At 37.7% G+C, this 16767-nt stretch overlaps 10 protein-coding genes across 10 annotated transcripts; all 10 read right to left on the bottom strand.

Moving 5' to 3' along the window:
• Positions 1–121: 121 nt before the first annotated feature.
• Positions 122–1522, bottom strand: TM35_000111370 (uncharacterized protein; the record flags this gene model as incomplete). Its single annotated transcript, XM_029024846.1, has 1 exon — positions 122–1522. One exon carries the CDS (start codon positions 1520–1522, stop codon positions 122–124), a length of 1401 nt encoding a protein of 466 aa, XP_028883669.1.
• Positions 1523–1891: 369 nt separating this feature from the next.
• On the bottom strand, positions 1892–4582 carry TM35_000111360 (putative elongation factor 2; the record flags this gene model as incomplete). The annotated part of the gene is made up of 1 exon (XM_029024845.1): positions 1892–4582. The coding sequence occupies one exon, from the start codon at positions 4580–4582 to the stop codon at positions 1892–1894; it is 2691 nt and encodes an 896-aa protein (XP_028883668.1).
• Positions 4583–5316: 734 nt separating this feature from the next.
• On the bottom strand, positions 5317–5787 carry TM35_000111350 (uncharacterized protein; the record flags this gene model as incomplete). Its single annotated transcript, XM_029024844.1, has 1 exon — positions 5317–5787. The coding sequence occupies one exon, from the start codon at positions 5785–5787 to the stop codon at positions 5317–5319; it is 471 nt and encodes a 156-aa protein (XP_028883667.1).
• Positions 5788–6246: 459 nt separating this feature from the next.
• Positions 6247–6981, bottom strand: TM35_000111340 (putative RNA triphosphatase; the record flags this gene model as incomplete). Its single annotated transcript, XM_029024843.1, has 1 exon — positions 6247–6981. One exon carries the CDS (start codon positions 6979–6981, stop codon positions 6247–6249), a length of 735 nt encoding a protein of 244 aa, XP_028883666.1.
• Positions 6982–7451: 470 nt separating this feature from the next.
• TM35_000111330 (stress-inducible protein STI1) lies at positions 7452–8561 on the bottom strand (the record flags this gene model as incomplete). Its single annotated transcript, XM_029024842.1, has 1 exon — positions 7452–8561. One exon carries the CDS (start codon positions 8559–8561, stop codon positions 7452–7454), a length of 1110 nt encoding a protein of 369 aa, XP_028883665.1.
• Positions 8562–8985: 424 nt separating this feature from the next.
• Positions 8986–9852, bottom strand: TM35_000111320 (syntaxin; the record flags this gene model as incomplete). The annotated part of the gene is made up of 1 exon (XM_029024841.1): positions 8986–9852. The coding sequence occupies one exon, from the start codon at positions 9850–9852 to the stop codon at positions 8986–8988; it is 867 nt and encodes a 288-aa protein (XP_028883664.1).
• A 513-nt stretch (positions 9853–10365) lies between these two features.
• On the bottom strand, positions 10366–12150 carry TM35_000111310 (putative L-ribulokinase; the record flags this gene model as incomplete). The annotated part of the gene is made up of 1 exon (XM_029024840.1): positions 10366–12150. One exon carries the CDS (start codon positions 12148–12150, stop codon positions 10366–10368), a length of 1785 nt encoding a protein of 594 aa, XP_028883663.1.
• A 338-nt stretch (positions 12151–12488) lies between these two features.
• Positions 12489–13166, bottom strand: TM35_000111300 (uncharacterized protein; the record flags this gene model as incomplete). Its single annotated transcript, XM_029024839.1, has 1 exon — positions 12489–13166. One exon carries the CDS (start codon positions 13164–13166, stop codon positions 12489–12491), a length of 678 nt encoding a protein of 225 aa, XP_028883662.1.
• Positions 13167–14237: 1071 nt separating this feature from the next.
• On the bottom strand, positions 14238–15149 carry TM35_000111290 (succinyl-CoA synthetase alpha subunit; the record flags this gene model as incomplete). The annotated part of the gene is made up of 1 exon (XM_029024838.1): positions 14238–15149. One exon carries the CDS (start codon positions 15147–15149, stop codon positions 14238–14240), a length of 912 nt encoding a protein of 303 aa, XP_028883661.1.
• Positions 15150–15436: 287 nt separating this feature from the next.
• TM35_000111280 (putative replication factor A, 51kDa subunit) lies at positions 15437–16648 on the bottom strand (the record flags this gene model as incomplete). The annotated part of the gene is made up of 1 exon (XM_029024837.1): positions 15437–16648. One exon carries the CDS (start codon positions 16646–16648, stop codon positions 15437–15439), a length of 1212 nt encoding a protein of 403 aa, XP_028883660.1.
• Positions 16649–16767: the final 119 nt, after the last annotated feature.

Below are 16767 nucleotides of genomic sequence, written 5' to 3'. Positions count from 1 at the left end.
ATATATATATATATACAAATATATATTTTTTCTTAAACACTCCAAGGAAAACAAAAAAAAAACCAGAACCAAAACCATGGAAAATACAAAATGTGCATCAACACTCTGTCAAGCTATCTGCCTAAGCTTTAACACCACCACCATTATTAACATAATCCTCTTCGTCTGTTAATAGATCTGACTCCAAGACGCCCAGAGAGAGAAGTGCAAGTTTTCCCATACTAACGAATATCGATGGACCACTAACAAAAGCTAAAACAGGTGATGCACTCACAAATTCACGAACAAAATTATGTATATCTTCCACAGTTGGTCGTCGTCCACATACCGTAATTGCACGTAGAGACTCATTCATCATAATAGTATCAGAGTTCTGTTTAGTGAGATAGCATTGAAAACGGTATGTAAAGTGCACTTCTTTAGCGTAATGCCATTGAATGTATTTTTGAAGTCCCACAACAGAAGACGTTGTTCTGTCTACATGCAAGTGAAGAACATGAAGTTTCGGTATTTCCTTTTCTGGTATTTCTTCAAAGTAACGACAAAGTGAAGCATATGCTGGTGTAATACCAATACCAGCAGAAAGTATCACAATACGTCCTTCTATCTCACGCAATCGACTCATATGATGCGTAAAAGTGAAATTTCCCCCAACACGAATAAGTGTAAATTGTTGATGTAAAGCATTACTGAACATCCAAACACTCCCACCTCGACTTTCATTCGCAGCTTTAATAATAAGGGTAAAAAGAGAACCTTCCTTGTTTGTATCAATAACTGTCCACCGTCGCACAAATGGATTACCATAAGGGTCTAAAAAAGGTAATTTTAAATCAACAAATTGACCTGGAATCAATTGTTTTTCGAGTCGTCCTTGACAAATATTAAAATAAAACTTTTTCGTAGAATCACAAAGATTTTCTACTTTTACACACTGTAAAATTGGTTTTTCTGAAGATCCAGGAAAACGCATTTTATTCAGAGCTCCCATCTCAGCAAAAACCTGTCCACTACGTAAACCACTATGAATTTTCTTCATACTACCACAACCACTACAATTCATTGGCATTGTCATTGCCTTCTCTTGGTTAGCAAGAGCCATTTCGGCATATACGTCACTATCAACACGTGGTTCGCTGGTGTTTACTGTCACATATACTTCATCATTTTCAATTGTAACGATGTGTGTACGTTGTTTTCTTCCTTTAGATCGCACTACTTGCGGAGCGTTTTTATCAGGGATTCCATTTGGCAACATCTGCAGTGCCCAATAAAGACCTTCTCCAGTGTCAAGGGTAATGTGGTATTGATGCCATGGACAAACAATACATGGATGACCTCCCATATCTTCAATATCTCCTTCTAGTAATGGTCCACCATGATGATAACAAGCATTATCAAGCGCAAAAAACTGACCCCCGTATCGATATACCGCAATATTCCTATTGCCAGACTTCACCAATTGACGACTTTTTTCCTTAAATGCGGAAACAGGCCCCACATGAACTCGTGTGGGGTCCATCAGTACTAGTCTAGGAATGAATATAATCAAATAATTATAAAGGAAGGAAAAAAGAAGGGGGGAAAAAAAGAAAATAATACTAATAATAATAATTAGAATAATAATAGTCTAACCCATTAAAATGATCAAGAAAAATATTCTTGTTCCTCACTTATTTTTTATTTATTTATTAGAGGAATGCATACTTTATTTATTTATTATTTTTATTATTATTTTTTTTTTTTGGTTTCTCTTTGTTCTTTCCTTTTACTTTTTTTTTTAGCCCTTGTTTTCTTTTTTAAAGAAAAAGAAAAGAGCACTCGAGAATAACTGAGAACGTTTGTTTGTTTTTGTTAGTTTGTTTTAGAATAACAAAAAAAAAAAAAAATATTACGCACCTTTAAGAGAAAACTTCTGTTTCTCAGCGCTTTCCACAACACGCTCACGGTAAAGCCCTTTACGACGTCGAATACGCTCCAGTAGTTGTTCTGCAATATTTTTTGTTGCCAATTCCGCCCCATGTTCCTCCAGTTCTTCCTTTGTTGTTGGTGTAAAGTATGGATCGGCATCCACAATATTCCAATGACTCATTTGCAGCTGCGCGGTGGATGCCCCTTGCGTGGCGACCCGTAATTCATCCTGCAGTCCAAAGGCCTCCACCGCAGGGAGAAGACAACGAATATAAAAGAGATCACTGCCCTCGTTTGGCACCTCCTCAAGAATTTCTGATCGGCGCCGGCTGAGAGCACTATATATCTTTCCATGCGTAGACCCTGAGGAGTAAACTGTACATTCATACACGGGCTCTACAAGTCGTCTTGGGTGAAGTTCCATTGCCGTTCGACAGGCATCACGCACACACGGTATCACCATTCCTCCTGTTAATCCAGTGGAAGTGTCTATAGAAAGATCAGTGATCACAAAGGCAATGTTAAACATTGGCTCCTGTGCCATTGGACCACTCTCAGCAGCCGCCTGAAATCCTGCCGTAATAGAATCTTTCCAGGTATTAAAAAGTTGTAACTTCTCTGCTGCAGCGTCATCGTTACCAAAATGAAGAAGAAGAATGGCACCAAGAAATCCAAGTTTTGTTGGACCCCAAGCCACAATACCATGTTGTACTTCCGCACTCCATCGTTTATTTTCAGCTAGAATAGTTTTTACTTGACGACATAATTGAGGATTAGAACCATGGTTTCTATCATCATCCTTAAGTATTTCAAGTACTTCTGATGGTAAACAACGGGCGTAAAGGGTCATAGAGAAGGCACCATCCAATGCTGACACGGTGTGTAGCTTTGGCTTTGTGCTAATGTTACTAATACTTCCACCAGAACCACCGACTACAATAGTTTCTCGGAAAGAGACAAGCGGTTCTGAAGCCACTACTTCCACACGAGCAAAAGTATCCACAAGATCTTTTATACAACGTTCCAAGTGAACCTCTCCAGCAGTTCCAATAACATGTTCACCCGTGGGAAGTATACTTACTTCCACTTGTGGATCCACCTTATATAATAATCGTAGTCCTTGCACCAGTTGAAATAAATCTTTTGGATCTTTTGGAAATACAGAAGCACGAACAATAGATGTACTCGGAAGTACAAGTGGTTTAAATGGTGGAACACCTTCTAAACTAGATAAGGTGGCATACTTTGTAATATAAGGTGTAAGTCCACCAATACCACAAAGTGTCCCACTACATGCCTCTGCAGCCTCATCTAATCCTGTACCTCGAAAAAGAAATACTTTACGTACAACTGCTTCTACAATTTTATCATCACTTTGAACGTATACCGTTTTTCCAGGTTGAAGACGTCCACTATAAACACGAGCAAATCCAATAAAGGCATCATCACTACACCCTTCTTGACCTATTATGGTTCCAACAAGAAATTGGGTATCAATAAGTTTACAGACATACACAATACATGGGGCATCAGGTGAAGGTGAACATTCCATTAATGCTTCTTGTACAGAAGCTGGTGCTTCATCAAATTTAGGCATGAGAAACCGTATACGTCGTCTTTGCGCTTCCACAGGAGAATCCAATTTTTCACAAATTGTACTTAAAACACTTTTAGCAACTGGAAGCCAATAAGAAAGTAGAGCTTTTAATTTTCCCCTTTTTTCTCTACGAGGATTATTCCATACTCGTTCTGGAACACCTAACTTCGCAGCCATACGTAATTGTTGCTCTAAATTATCCTCCTCCTCAAGAAAAGTTTTATATAATTGCCAAATAGGTTCAAGCATTAATTGAACGACTAAAGGTTGTTGTCCTGCTCGCAATGGACTCGTTTCGATGGTTTTTGTTTTATTATCTAAGTAGTATTCACCCCAAAGATAAGTTTGAAGATTAGAAATACCCAATTTCTCTTCATATAGAGAAGCAAAGAAAGAAGTACCAAAAGCCCATCCATCATAGCAACTACAAAATAGTACATTTCCCTTCGTCGGACAAAACCATACATCATCACTAGGATCTCCACGATCTTGAGATAACGCAGAATCCTCTTCTTGAATTTTTAGCTGATTAGCGAACCCAGCAAGTGCTGCATTGCAAGTTTCTATAATAGAACGCATACGGTAATATGCTTCCTCTGGTGAAAGTTGCTGAACAGCAATAAGAAGATCTACTTTATTGAGAACGAGACACATAGAGAGACCTTCTCGATAGGCATGTCGCAATATACTACTTGTTTGTTGAGTTACCCCATCCACAACGTCCACAATAACAACCGCCCCATCACACAACCGCATCGCTGTGGAGACTTCACATGAAAAGTCAATATGCCCCGGTGAATCCACAAGATTTAAAAGATGTTCCACACCCTTGTATGTATGTCGAAGTGCAATAGAACTGGCTTTCATTGTAATACAACGTTCCTGTTCATCCGGGCGGGAGTCCAGCAATCGAACTTCACCTGCAAGCTGCGGTGAGAGAATGCCGTTGCTCGCAACTAGATAATCGCTGAGTGTTGTCTTGCCATGGTCAACATGAGCCACCATACAGAAATTACGGGTTCGCTCCGGTCTTTCACTGAGGTGCTGCAGATACGCAGTAGTTTCAAGACTCATTTTATATATATATATATATATATATATATATATTTTTCTTCCTTCTCTCTATTCCCTTCTCAGTACCTTTATGTGAGTAATCTCGGGTGTAATATATATGTCTGTATATATATATACACGTTAAATATATTTAAAAAAAGAAAAAGAAAAACGTTCGAAATAAATAACAAAACCTTCCTTACCACACCTTTAGGTTTTGTTATTTATTTCTTGTTTCAGCTTCTATCTCAACTACTTCTAATCGTTGCAACACCCCATAAGAAAGAGAGGCATACAATAAAGAAGAAAAGAAGAAAAAAAAAAGAAAAAGAAGGAAATATGAGAAACAAAAAGAATAAAAAAAAAAAAAAAAAAAAAAAAAAAACAAATTTAACTCAGTGATATTCAATTCACCACAATATATATATAAACATATAAATATAAACAAATAAATAAATATATATCCATTGTCACATTTTTTTTTTCGCCCTCGCTGGGCGGCAAACACACCAACATGCTAATAAATATATGTATTTTTCTTTCTTTTTTTTTTTCTTCTTTTTCATCTTCAACTACCTTACCCGTACACAATCCTTGTACGTCTGTTCGTAAACTGTGTCAATGTATTTGCCACTCCCTACTTCCTATGTGCTACTGCAATAAAAACAAACAATAAACAAAAATAAACACACAAACACACAAACAGACTCAGATACCGAAAAACACTAGAAAACAAAACAACAAGATCGGTATGTCTAGAACAGTTCCGGTCTGGCCTTCGGCAACATGATCCAGTGTCCATCAGGTCCATGCAATCCGCTGAAGGACTTCTCCTTTGGCATTAAGAAGTATAAGTAAATGAAGGCCACGAGGTAACCCCAAACTTGGAAGTACTTCTTACGAGATTGAATCTCAATAAGCTCCGTTGTGGAAATATCCCATGGCTTCTTCGTGTGTCGCTGATAGTACTTCGCCTCAGGAGCCGGTAGCTTTTCAATCTTCACATCCATCGGCTGAAAGTACGTCCATGAGAGGTAGGAATCATAAATGGCCGTGTTGGGCTCATGAAAAGGAGAAGAGGAACGAATACCGCGTTCATTCACTGGAAAGACATTTTGAATATCACACGTATTGTTGCACTCACCACCAGTTGAGAATGTGGGGCCGTTGCCAACCAGCGCCTTACGCGTGGCGGCCAAGGCATATATGGGCGTTTTCCGCATCATCTCTACCAGGGAATAGAGAAATAACAACCAAAAAAAAAAAAAATCAAAAAGAAAGAATATATATATATATATATATATATATATATAAAGAAATGAATAAATAAATAAATAAAAGCACACAGAAAGGTACAAAAAAGAAAAAGAGAGAGAGAACCCACAGTTAGAACAATACGGAATAAATAAATACCATACGTATTTAAACATGTATATATATATACACGTAGATCTTTACAACAACAACAACAACAACAACAGGATAAAAATCATTCCTTTATGGAAACCCCTTTCTCTCAAACGTCCCAAAAAAGAGAAACCAAGAAAGAACCATTAATCAATAAGAAGTATTACTGGCAAAAAGTAATAATAGTAATAACACAGAGACATAAATATATATATATATATAGGATAAATAAAATCTCTATTTTATTCTGCACAAAGTATCGTTACGCCTTCACTTAACTAGTGACTAGAGTTGTTTAAAATAATCGCTAATGTGAGTGCTTTTGTAAGGAGTTCCATTACCCACGCCTCTGTTAATTGCGTCTCTGGTTGTGTGAATACTCCTTCAATCTCCACTTCATATGAAGTAGCGCCATTACTCTCCACTACACGTGTCATATCATAGCGAAATAACCCATCGACGATACTTGTCCGCTCCTTAAGGCGAGTGTAACCCACTTCTGGGGCAGTACCAGGTTTAGGCAAACTACCAGATGTCTCTGTGGAAACAGAGAAACGAATATTATAAGGAGCAAAAGGTACTAGAATATCACTTACAAATACGCGATTCTTCTTTACACGGCTTATACATCGCGTGGGTTCATTATCATCTGGCTCTGCTGTATAGGTGTAACGCCAATTATGCGCAACGACATCACGGGTTGTGGAGTGTGTAATGTTTCCATCCATTGCTTTGGAGATACAATATGCCTTCAGGCGTTCATAATGATTTGCAGATACACCAGGCTTTACTTTTGCCTCAACAAGACGTAATTCATCATTCTGCACATTACCACTCTTTGAAGAAGTATCTTTACACGCCGTAAATCGGCATAATCGAACTTCTACTTCTAAAGAAGACTCTGATCGACGCTTTATTAAACGTTCCAAGAGGGCTTTAGCCACTACCTTTAACTCATCCACATGGGAGGCAATTATCGCATCTATTGATTCCTCTTTCTGAGTTCCTAACATTACTTTCTTCCTCCTATTCTTTTTTTTTTTTTTATTTACTTCGTTGCGTTGTATTAGTATTTGTAGAAAGTAAAAAACAAAAAAAAAAAAACTTAAAAGGAATAATTAACAAGAATAACAAGGGGAAGCATAATTGCAGACACATTCCATTAAACACTCCTTACTAGCACTACCACTACCACTACCCTCACTTGTTGTCTCAATTTATTTTCACATTACAAATAGTTGCTGTGGCACTAACAGCAGCCGTATATATGTATATTTTTTTTATTTTTCTTTGGTTCCACCAAACGAAAGGAATATAATAATAATAAAATCGTCTTTTTTAATTATCGTTTTCCTTATTCAAATTCAAAATGTACACAATTCTGAAATAATAATAATAATAATAATAATAATAATAATAATAATAATAATAACAGCTATTATTACTACAACTACCACTTCTACTAAGTGGTATACCATCACTTTCAAGATGTCCGGGATCGTTTGCGTCTTAACAAGGGACATTCGGCCCGTGAGTGCCCAGCATCATTGCAGTAACTACAGTGTGTATAGGAGGTGGCGTGAGCACGGCCTCGATAACCTGTACTATTACCTTGCATACTCTCTGCAACTCTCTCTGCATTCTGCATTTCCCTAATCTCCCGCACTTGTTCTTCCTTCTCCCGTTGTTTTTCTTCCGCTGTTTTCTTAAGATCTGCTACCACCTGCTCTACTTCTGTCATGAGTGATTTCGCCTCACTGTGATTAGCGTCTAACTCTAAACACCGCCGTAGTGCCGAGTGGGCTTCATTTGGATGTTTGAGATGATGTTGGGCGTATCCAATGCGGAAAAAGGCTCTAGCGTACATGGGATGTACTTCTGCTGCCTTCATTCCATCTTCTAAAGACTCTGCATATCGTCCTAAACGACTATAGGCTGCACTTCGATTACACAGTAAAACGGCTAGGTCAGACATTTTATTTGTCATATTATTATTATTATTATTATTATTATTATTATTATTATTATTATTATTACTATTACTATTATTACTATTGTTGGACTCAGTAGCACATTTTCTGTGGAGTTCAATCGCTTTTGAGAAATGCCGCACAGCGCTCAAGTATTCACCTTTCCCCATAGCCTCTTTTCCCTGTTCAATTCCCTTTCGATAATAGTAAGCATCCTTTGTCTCCTGCGAGGCGATACCCTTCCCATCTCGTATGAGTAGCAATACTGCCTGTTGCTGTTGTGAATAGAAAGTATTGGCGGGATCTAATTCTTTAGCCCGCCCGTAATGATGCGCGGCCTCTTCGTAGTGCTTTAGTCCGTGATAAGCTGTCGCCAACCGTCCATGCACTTTACTATTATTCTCATCTAATTGCAGTGCCTTCTTTGCAGCGTCAAGGGCAGCTGTGTACTGTTCCCTTGCGGCGTAGCAGGCACTGGCGTTGGAGTACGCCCGCACCTTTTCACCATTCGTGGAGGAGTCATCAGCGGCGATGGATGTGTAGACACCAACAGCATCAATGTGATTGCCCTCCCGTACGAGAGAGGCCGCCTTGGCAAAATCCTCTTCAAAGCTGCTAGTCATCCCTTGTTTACTACAGACCTTCTTTTTTTTTTTTTTTCTCTCTCTCTGTGAGTGTGTGTATTGGATATGTGCGAGACTTTATGTATACATAGAGTAGAAGAATAAGAAATAACACGTATGAGATTCTTTTTTTTTTTTTTTTTTTTTTGGGGGGGGGGGAATTAACAGAATGGAACCCTGATAATGAGAACACAACCATAATAACCAGAATAATAAAAATCCCTCCAAAAAAAAATATATATATATATATATATATATACTTCATTACAGACTACTGTAAAGAGCAGCGCAGCAACAGTCACAACAAGAGAAAGCATCGATAGTAACAATACTGAAAACTCACCAAAATAATAAAAAATAATAAAATAAAAATAAAAATAAAACACGCACATAGAATGTCCCTATATAACTGTAGAACAACTCTTCAACTTTTAACCATAAAATATATTACAGTGATAATAGCCATTAGAATTAAACAACATACAGCGTAAACAGCCATCATGGGGCGATCCATTTTCCTTATCGCCTCCCTTATCTTGATGTTTAACTTACCTAATTTCCCATGAACATAATCTACTTTTTGTTCAGTTTCCTCTAACATTTGTTCTTGTACTTGAAGTTCAGATGTAATCTGGATTGCATTTTCGTTAAGCCGTTGAACACCAGTATAGATACGATCAAGAGCTTCATCAATCATCATATCATTCTTTTGTGTACTTTGAAAAAACTGTATGAATTCTTTGTCATCACGTATATTGTAGCCATGTGAAGGATGGGAAGAAGTAATGTCTCCTCTCTCTGAGAATACAGTACTTTCTTCTAGACTATTTTTAAACCCTGTAAAAGGGACTGAAGTGTTTTGAACATTCTTATCATCTAACTTAACTGCAGGTAGACCCCCACCATAGCGATCACGTACAAGGTTAATTGTACTCTTAAAATGTCTAGAAAGCAATTCAAATTCATGTTGTCGTCTTTCAACAAGTGCCAATTTTTTCGCCGTTTGCATTTCCAATTTGGCCTGTCCTTCCACTCTACGTATTTGTTGACTTAATTCAAAACATTCTTTATGGTTTGCACCTGTATGCATATCATCCAGTTGTGTTACTAACTCTCGTATTTGCCGCAAACAATCTGCGGTTCTAAACTGTGCAGCTTCATAAGATGTGGCCTTCACCTGACCGCTGTGCGGTTGTACTCCTCCTTCTTCTTTATTCTCTTGCAAAGGGAGTTGCGGCGCCGTCGTGACGATGCCGTCGAACTCCGTGCGAACGGACGACGGCCACATCATTGCTGTAATGAATATATATATATATATATATATATATATTTATTTATTTATTTATTTATCCACCGTTGATCACTCACACACACACACAGTGGGGGGAGAGAAAGGAAGAGAACGATAGAGAGATAGAGAAGGATAGAGACTCCAGTACGTTCTGCACTAACCCTTGCCGTGAGAATCTTTCGGCTTGAAGAAGAGCATTCAAGAGAAAAGAGTAAAGAAGAAAAAAAGAGAAAAGGATCCCAAAAAAATCATGAAAAAAACAACAACAAACAAGAAGGCATTAGGAAGGAAAAATAAAGAAAATGTTCATGAAACAATAGACTTGGATCAATCTTTTAATCCTTTTCTTTTTTCTTTTGGTTCTCGTTCTTTTTCCATCTACCCCCCGCCTCTGCTGATGCTTATTCGCGGTTTTTTTTTTTTTTTTGGTGTGTGCACGCATGGTCTCTCTCCGTATAGAGATTTGTTGATACAATATTAACACGAAAGTAAGAATAAAAACAGAAAAACAAATCATACAGATCGGTGAAAGGCCTGCCACAAATCTTTCTGCTTCATTGGCAAGAGAGCCACCATTTCTCGAGATAATCTTACTTCTGCATCTATTTTTTCATCCATGGGATTAAGAGATGCAAAATTAATAACTTCTTGATACATTTTAATAGCAACACCAATGTTGTCATACTCCTCTTTAGGATGCTTAAAATATCGTTTTGTCTGTAATTGGGCCAATCGCATTAATGCTCTGAAGAAAGGCAATCTAGAATCCTCATCCAGGACTTCAGGAATCTGACCAGTCCTGGGATCTTTCCATGTATCACAAAAGCGTTTATAAATAGATTGTGTCTTGTCTGTAAGAGCGTTTATTTTTTTATCAGAGAGTGGTTTCTCATCCTCAGTTGGGTTTTCCTTTTGTTGAATACGGAGTTCTAATATTTCATCATATATACCACCTAGATCAAAAAGTAATTGCCGAACCAATATAGGATAGGCATTAAAGTTAAGATCACCTGGAAATGGTTCAATAAGTGCGGCACGGCGTTGATGCATAGCTATAATGCGATCACGATTATCTTCAAAATGAATAAGTGCTTCATATAATCTTGTAATATCTCTAATAATTTCAATGTGATCAGTACAACTTCCATCATATAAGTAGTACTTAAGAGCTTCATTAAACCATTTATTTCCTTCCTTAAAACATTCACGGGCATCATCAAAGGTTTCAATCACCGGTAGTGGTTGCGGTGGTGGAATATCAAGTGGAAAATTTACCCACCATCCTTCAAACTCATCTGGTAAAGGTCCACTTGGTGCCGATTGCTGACGAACTTCAGCAAAATGATTTAATCGATGTAAATGGAACTTTCCATACGCCCATGCTACAATTCCTAGTGTCTCCTCATTTGGGTTTTCCTTAGGCATCATATACTCCCCAGCACGCAAACAATGAAGAGCTTTTCCATAATCATAGTGACTACTATAAAATGCACTAAGATGTAAAGCATTCGTTGCCCAATCCTTTTTTGAAAATTCTATTTTGTTAAGTAATTGATGGTACAAGGTATGATGACAGTAACGTGAAGCTAAGGTTGTCATTTGACATGCTGTATAAACCTGTGCTAGAAAAAAAAGTGTTGAAGTAAACGCGGTATCCATTTCAAATCTAAGAGTATAAGCCTCCAGTACCTCTGAAGGGATATTTTCTCGATCTAGGGTCCCATTATCCAGTACAGGAATATCTTTCATTGAGCAACTTTCAGGACGAGATTGAAACCATTCATCCCATAATTTATATCCCTTTTCGGCTACATGTAAAACTTGCTTGGCATCATTGATACGTAATGCCGCATCACGATTAGAGAGATATAATCCTAACGCATTGTGAACACGCATAAATTCAGTAACAAAACTATATTCATGTGTAGCATCTACGTAGGGTGTTTCATTCTTGAGAATGTCTTCTAATGGGTATGCCAAAATATCGGCAATATTTTCCAAAAGTTCTTTCTTGGCACCTGAAAGTGTCATTGTATAGGCTTTACGCAACTCCATCACACCGTTACTTTCCTCATCTGTCTCCAACATATTCAATCCAATGAAGATAGTACACCGACACAGTTGACTGAGCGCTGTTAATGAGGCCTCATTCTTATAGGCGTTGGTTACAGATTCTCTTAATGCCTCCATTTGGTCTCTCGCTGTGAATTTGGGTTCGAGAACATTCTGTCTTGGTCCCTCTGTATTACTCAGCGATACAATGGCATCAAAGGATGAAGTGAATGCCTTCGGATCCATCAGATACTATAATCTACTCCTTTCTTTATTATTGTTACTATTTTTTTTTTAATTATTCTTTTTTTTTTATGTCTTTATTCTTGCTTACGCCCGAGGAAAAAAAAAAAAAAAAAACATAACAATAGTAGAAGGAGAAACAGGGAAAGTAAAATTAAAAATAATAATAATAAATACACACACATTACCATTTTTTTTTTTCCTTTTGTCCATTTTGCTTTCTTCACTTTTGGTATATTTTAAGATAAAAAAAAAAACTTAAGAGGAATTCATGTTCATCGTAATAGAGAATTCTTTTTTTTTATTTTCGTTCACAGGTTCGCTGCCATTTAAGGAGTCACTCAAATAAAATCATAATCGTCATCGTGAACACCACCAGTGAAAGTTTTGTCTTCTACCTTGTGGAAACCCACAGCATCGTGAGTTGTTATCCCTTCTACATTTTCATTTGCGGCAGTGTCATCATTGTGGTGTCCTCCTTTCGTCTTTTTTGCCTTCTTCGCTCTACGCTTCGCCTCCTCACTTGCTACGCGCAGTTGACCCACTTCGGCGTTTATAGAGGCAGGTGTTTTAAACTCATTTTGGAGATCCTTAAATATGGCTTCAACCAACGCATTAAAGTGTGATGATGTGGAATACTCCAAGACACGATTAGCAATGGCCTCACCAAGCATAGTGGCTTCTTCAGGGGTGTTAATCGGCATATCTGCAATAATAGCGCAAGTCTTCCCGTCATTTGAGGAATCTTTATTTAAATAAATCATTTCAGCAGCACTGCTGGCCTTTTCAATCATATCATTAAGGGCTCGCGTAATATCGGAGGGAAGCATCTCCTCCTCCTCAACTTCTTCCTTCTTTCCCCTTGCAGGAGCTTTGATGCGCTTCTGTAATTTCAATTCCTCCATTAATGCCTTTTGTTCCAGCATCTCCTTCTCACGTGCTTCTTCCTCTGCTGCTTCTGCCTCCCAATCATCGGCGGCATCGTTGTACTCGTCGTAATCATCGTATTCTTCATCCATTGTTCTCAGGAAAGTTTGCACGCTATATTCCTTTCTGTAGGGAAAAAAAAAGAAAAAAAAAAGGGGGAAACAAAACAGATTCCAAAATAATAATAATAATAATAATAAAAAAAAACAAAACATATGTTTCTCACATTAGTCAAGAAAATTTCGGGAAGAAACAAAGAAGTTCCAGAAACATGATTTTTTTTTTTTTTTTATATACCTCATACAGAACGTAGAGACATTCCGTTTTTTTTTTCTTCATTTTGTTGATGTTATTAGTCTTTTTTTTTGTCTTCTTATTTTTTTTTTTTTTCGTTTTCTCGTTTGTAATGAAAAAAGGAATATGTAGCCGAGGAATGGGAAGACATATGCGTAATTCACGTGGAAACGAGTCGTTCTTTTTTATATTTTTTTTCTCTTTTCCGTGTATATTTCTTGTTGTTGTTCTTTTCTTTCCTTTGTGGTGTTTTTTTCTTTTTGTTTTTCTCCTCAACCCTGCTCATTTTTTTTGTTGTTGATGTCCTCAGTGGTTGGTTCCATTTTCATGATGTTTAATACACACTCTCATGTGGAATCATTAATGAAAAAAAAAAACTCCCCCGAGGCAAGACAAAGCAAATGTAAACAGAAAAAAAAAGTTGAGTCAGTAGAACGAAATAAAAACAAACACTCTTCGCTTTTCACCAATAGAGTAAGCAAGAAACAGAAAAAAAAAAATGACAACAAGCAACAACTCTTGAAAAAGTAATTTAAAAACAGGAGAGAAACCCCACTGAATACATCATATGTCCCACCTCTTACATTTAAGGATTCCACTCTTCCTACGTGTCCATCACGGATGCATAAATTTTTCCCCATTTCTTTTGAGAGCTTGATTTCATTCAGAGCTCAGATGGCGACACTTTTCTTTGTTTTTTTTTTTGCATTCTGTCTTATTTTTTTTTAACAGATAAAGATCTCCTTTTAATTGTTGCTATTAAATTGTTTTTTTTTTTTTTTTCATTGTTAAGGCTCGTTTCCAAACGGACGTCTAAGATTATTTTCATTGGAGATTCACACAACCATGGACTCGACAGAAATGACCCTCTACGCCGTTCCGCGCTTCTTCTTGATAGCCTCAGCCATATGGTTACCAAGTTGGGCCGGTGAGTGGGAAATGATAACACCTGCAGCCTCCAGTGCGTCCATCTTACCCTTGGCCGTGCCCTGTCCACCAGAGACCACAGCACCAGCGTGGCCCATACGGCGGCCGGGAGGAGCTGTCGCGCCACCAATGAAGGAGACCACTGGCTTTTTAATGGGGTGGTTCTTGATGAATTCAGCAGCTTCTTCTTCTGCGCTTCCACCAATCTCACCAATGAGAATAATACCCTCGGTTTCGGGATCCTCAAGGTACAACTTTACACAATCAATCATGTTGGTTCCGTTGAACGGATCACCACCAATTCCGACGCAGAGTGATTGTCCAAGATTGGCTGCAGTAGTCTGAGCAACAGCCTCATAGGTTAATGTACCGCTTCGTGAAACCACACCAATGCATCCCTTCTTGTGAATATGTCCAGGCATAATACCAATCTTGCATTCTTCAGGCTTGATAATACCAGGGCAGTTGGGACCGATAAGGCGGGTCTTGTTCTGAGAAAGAAGCATAGATTTTACACGGAGCATGTCCCACTGAGGAATTCCCTCAGTAATGACAACCACAAGGGGAACTTCAGCATCGAGAGCTTCCTCAACGGCTGCAGCACAGTGAGGGGCAGGAACGTAGATAACAGTGGCATCAGCTCCTGTTGCCTTCACAGCCTCAGAAACAGTACCAAAGACAGGCAGACCAAGATAGGTCATTCCCGCCTTCTTGGGGTTCACACCACCAACCATCTTTGTACCATAAGCAATAGCTTGCTCGGTATGGAAGGTGCCGTGCTTTCCGGTGATACCTTGGCAAATAACCTTGGTGTTCTTGTTAACCCAGCTTCGGATAGCGGTACGGGAGAACATTACTTATTCTTTTTTTTTTCTTTTAATAGAACTTAACAACTACAAATACAAGTAGGATCCACAATATCATTCAAAAAAAAAAATAAACAAGAAGAAGAATATATTAAACTAGACAGAATAACAAACGTCAAAACTAAAAAGAACAAAAAGGCCAAACAAAAGTAGAAATCTTTTTTTTTTTTCTACTCATTAAAAAACACACATAACTACCATCATAAATGAAAAAAAAAATGTAGAACCAAGCAAAAAAAAAAAAAAAACAAGAAGGGAATCGGTATAATTGACAGTTATTCTGGAGGTTGTTCTTCTTTTGAAGATAATTTTGGAGTATTATCAACCACTTGATGGGGAAATGCTAGAGGGAGTTTCATTTCTTTCTTCTGGGCTAATACCATCGGTGGAGGAAGAGATATTGGGCCTGTCGCAGTCTTTGCACGGTGTACCATAGAATTTATCCTCGTCCATCGCTCTTGATTTCTCTGTACAATAGTACAACATCCTTGAATAATATCGTCTCCGCGAAAAGGTATTTTTCTTTTCTTTATTCTCGCCTGATCACGATGGTTAACAACAATTTTTATTAATTTATCAAATTGAGATACAAACCACATGCCCTCACTAGGATTACTTTCAAAAACAGTAGAAACTGCATGACTAAATGTAAGAGCCCTAAATACATCAACCTTTACTTGAACTAACTTTAATATATTAAAGTATATCTCTTGACTACAAGTAATCCTACTCTCTGCAACATTTTTGGCTTCTTCATATAGTTTAAGTACTTGATGCGACAACTTTGCCACTAGTGCTTTGTCACCCTTTAAATCGTTTTCAACTGCTTTTGTAGTTCCAATTTCTTGAGCTTGGGCTAGAGCGATAAAATAACAAAACTCTAGAAAATTAATCGTCATTTCTTCAGGTGGGTCTAATTTTGTAATACCAACAGAAAATACCCTTACATCCTCTCTCATTTCCTTAACAAGATCGAAAAAACCTGCTGCCTGCAAAAGGTAACGATATCCCTCTTTTTCAAGGGCAGAGGCATTACTAGGTGTCATATCCCAACAGAGTAATTTTTCTGTTATATTCATAAGAATAACTGCAACGTTAAAAAACATACACTGCAAGTCGTATCGAAAATCATCAAACGCAATATATTGCTTACTTCCCAAAGAAGAACTCCAGGAATAATAATAACCATAAGCAAACACTGGAAACTTGTATAATACCGTAGCCACTTCAGTTGCATAAAGATTTACGGCATCCACAAGATTGGATATCATTTTTTCTCTTCCCTCGCTGGTATTCCATGAGGAATTCAAATTTTTCCCACCCTTCTCAAACACATTACAGAACAATTCAAATTGAGAAGTACACATTGTTCGCTTTGTCTGAATGCCTTTTATCACATCGGATGGAATACTCTTAAGATCAACGTTAGAATTTTCTTTTGGCGGCATTGGTCTCTTAAGCGGTAAAGTAATAAATCTAAAAGCCATCTCCCTTTATGAGTTGCAATGACAACTTCTTATTCTAGAAGATATGCAAAATTTCTCAGCGAAAAATGAAATAAATTCAAAGACATAACCACAAAGAAAATAATAATGAAAAAAAAAAA

The sequence above is a fragment of the Trypanosoma theileri genome (genome assembly GCF_002087225.1).
Source record: "Trypanosoma theileri isolate Edinburgh chromosome Unknown TM35_Tth_11_V1, whole genome shotgun sequence".
Classification (NCBI taxonomy): Eukaryota; Euglenozoa; class Kinetoplastea; order Trypanosomatida; family Trypanosomatidae; genus Trypanosoma; species Trypanosoma theileri.
Note: the sequence above shows the minus strand (reverse complement) of the source record. Positions and strands in the feature narration are given on the sequence as shown.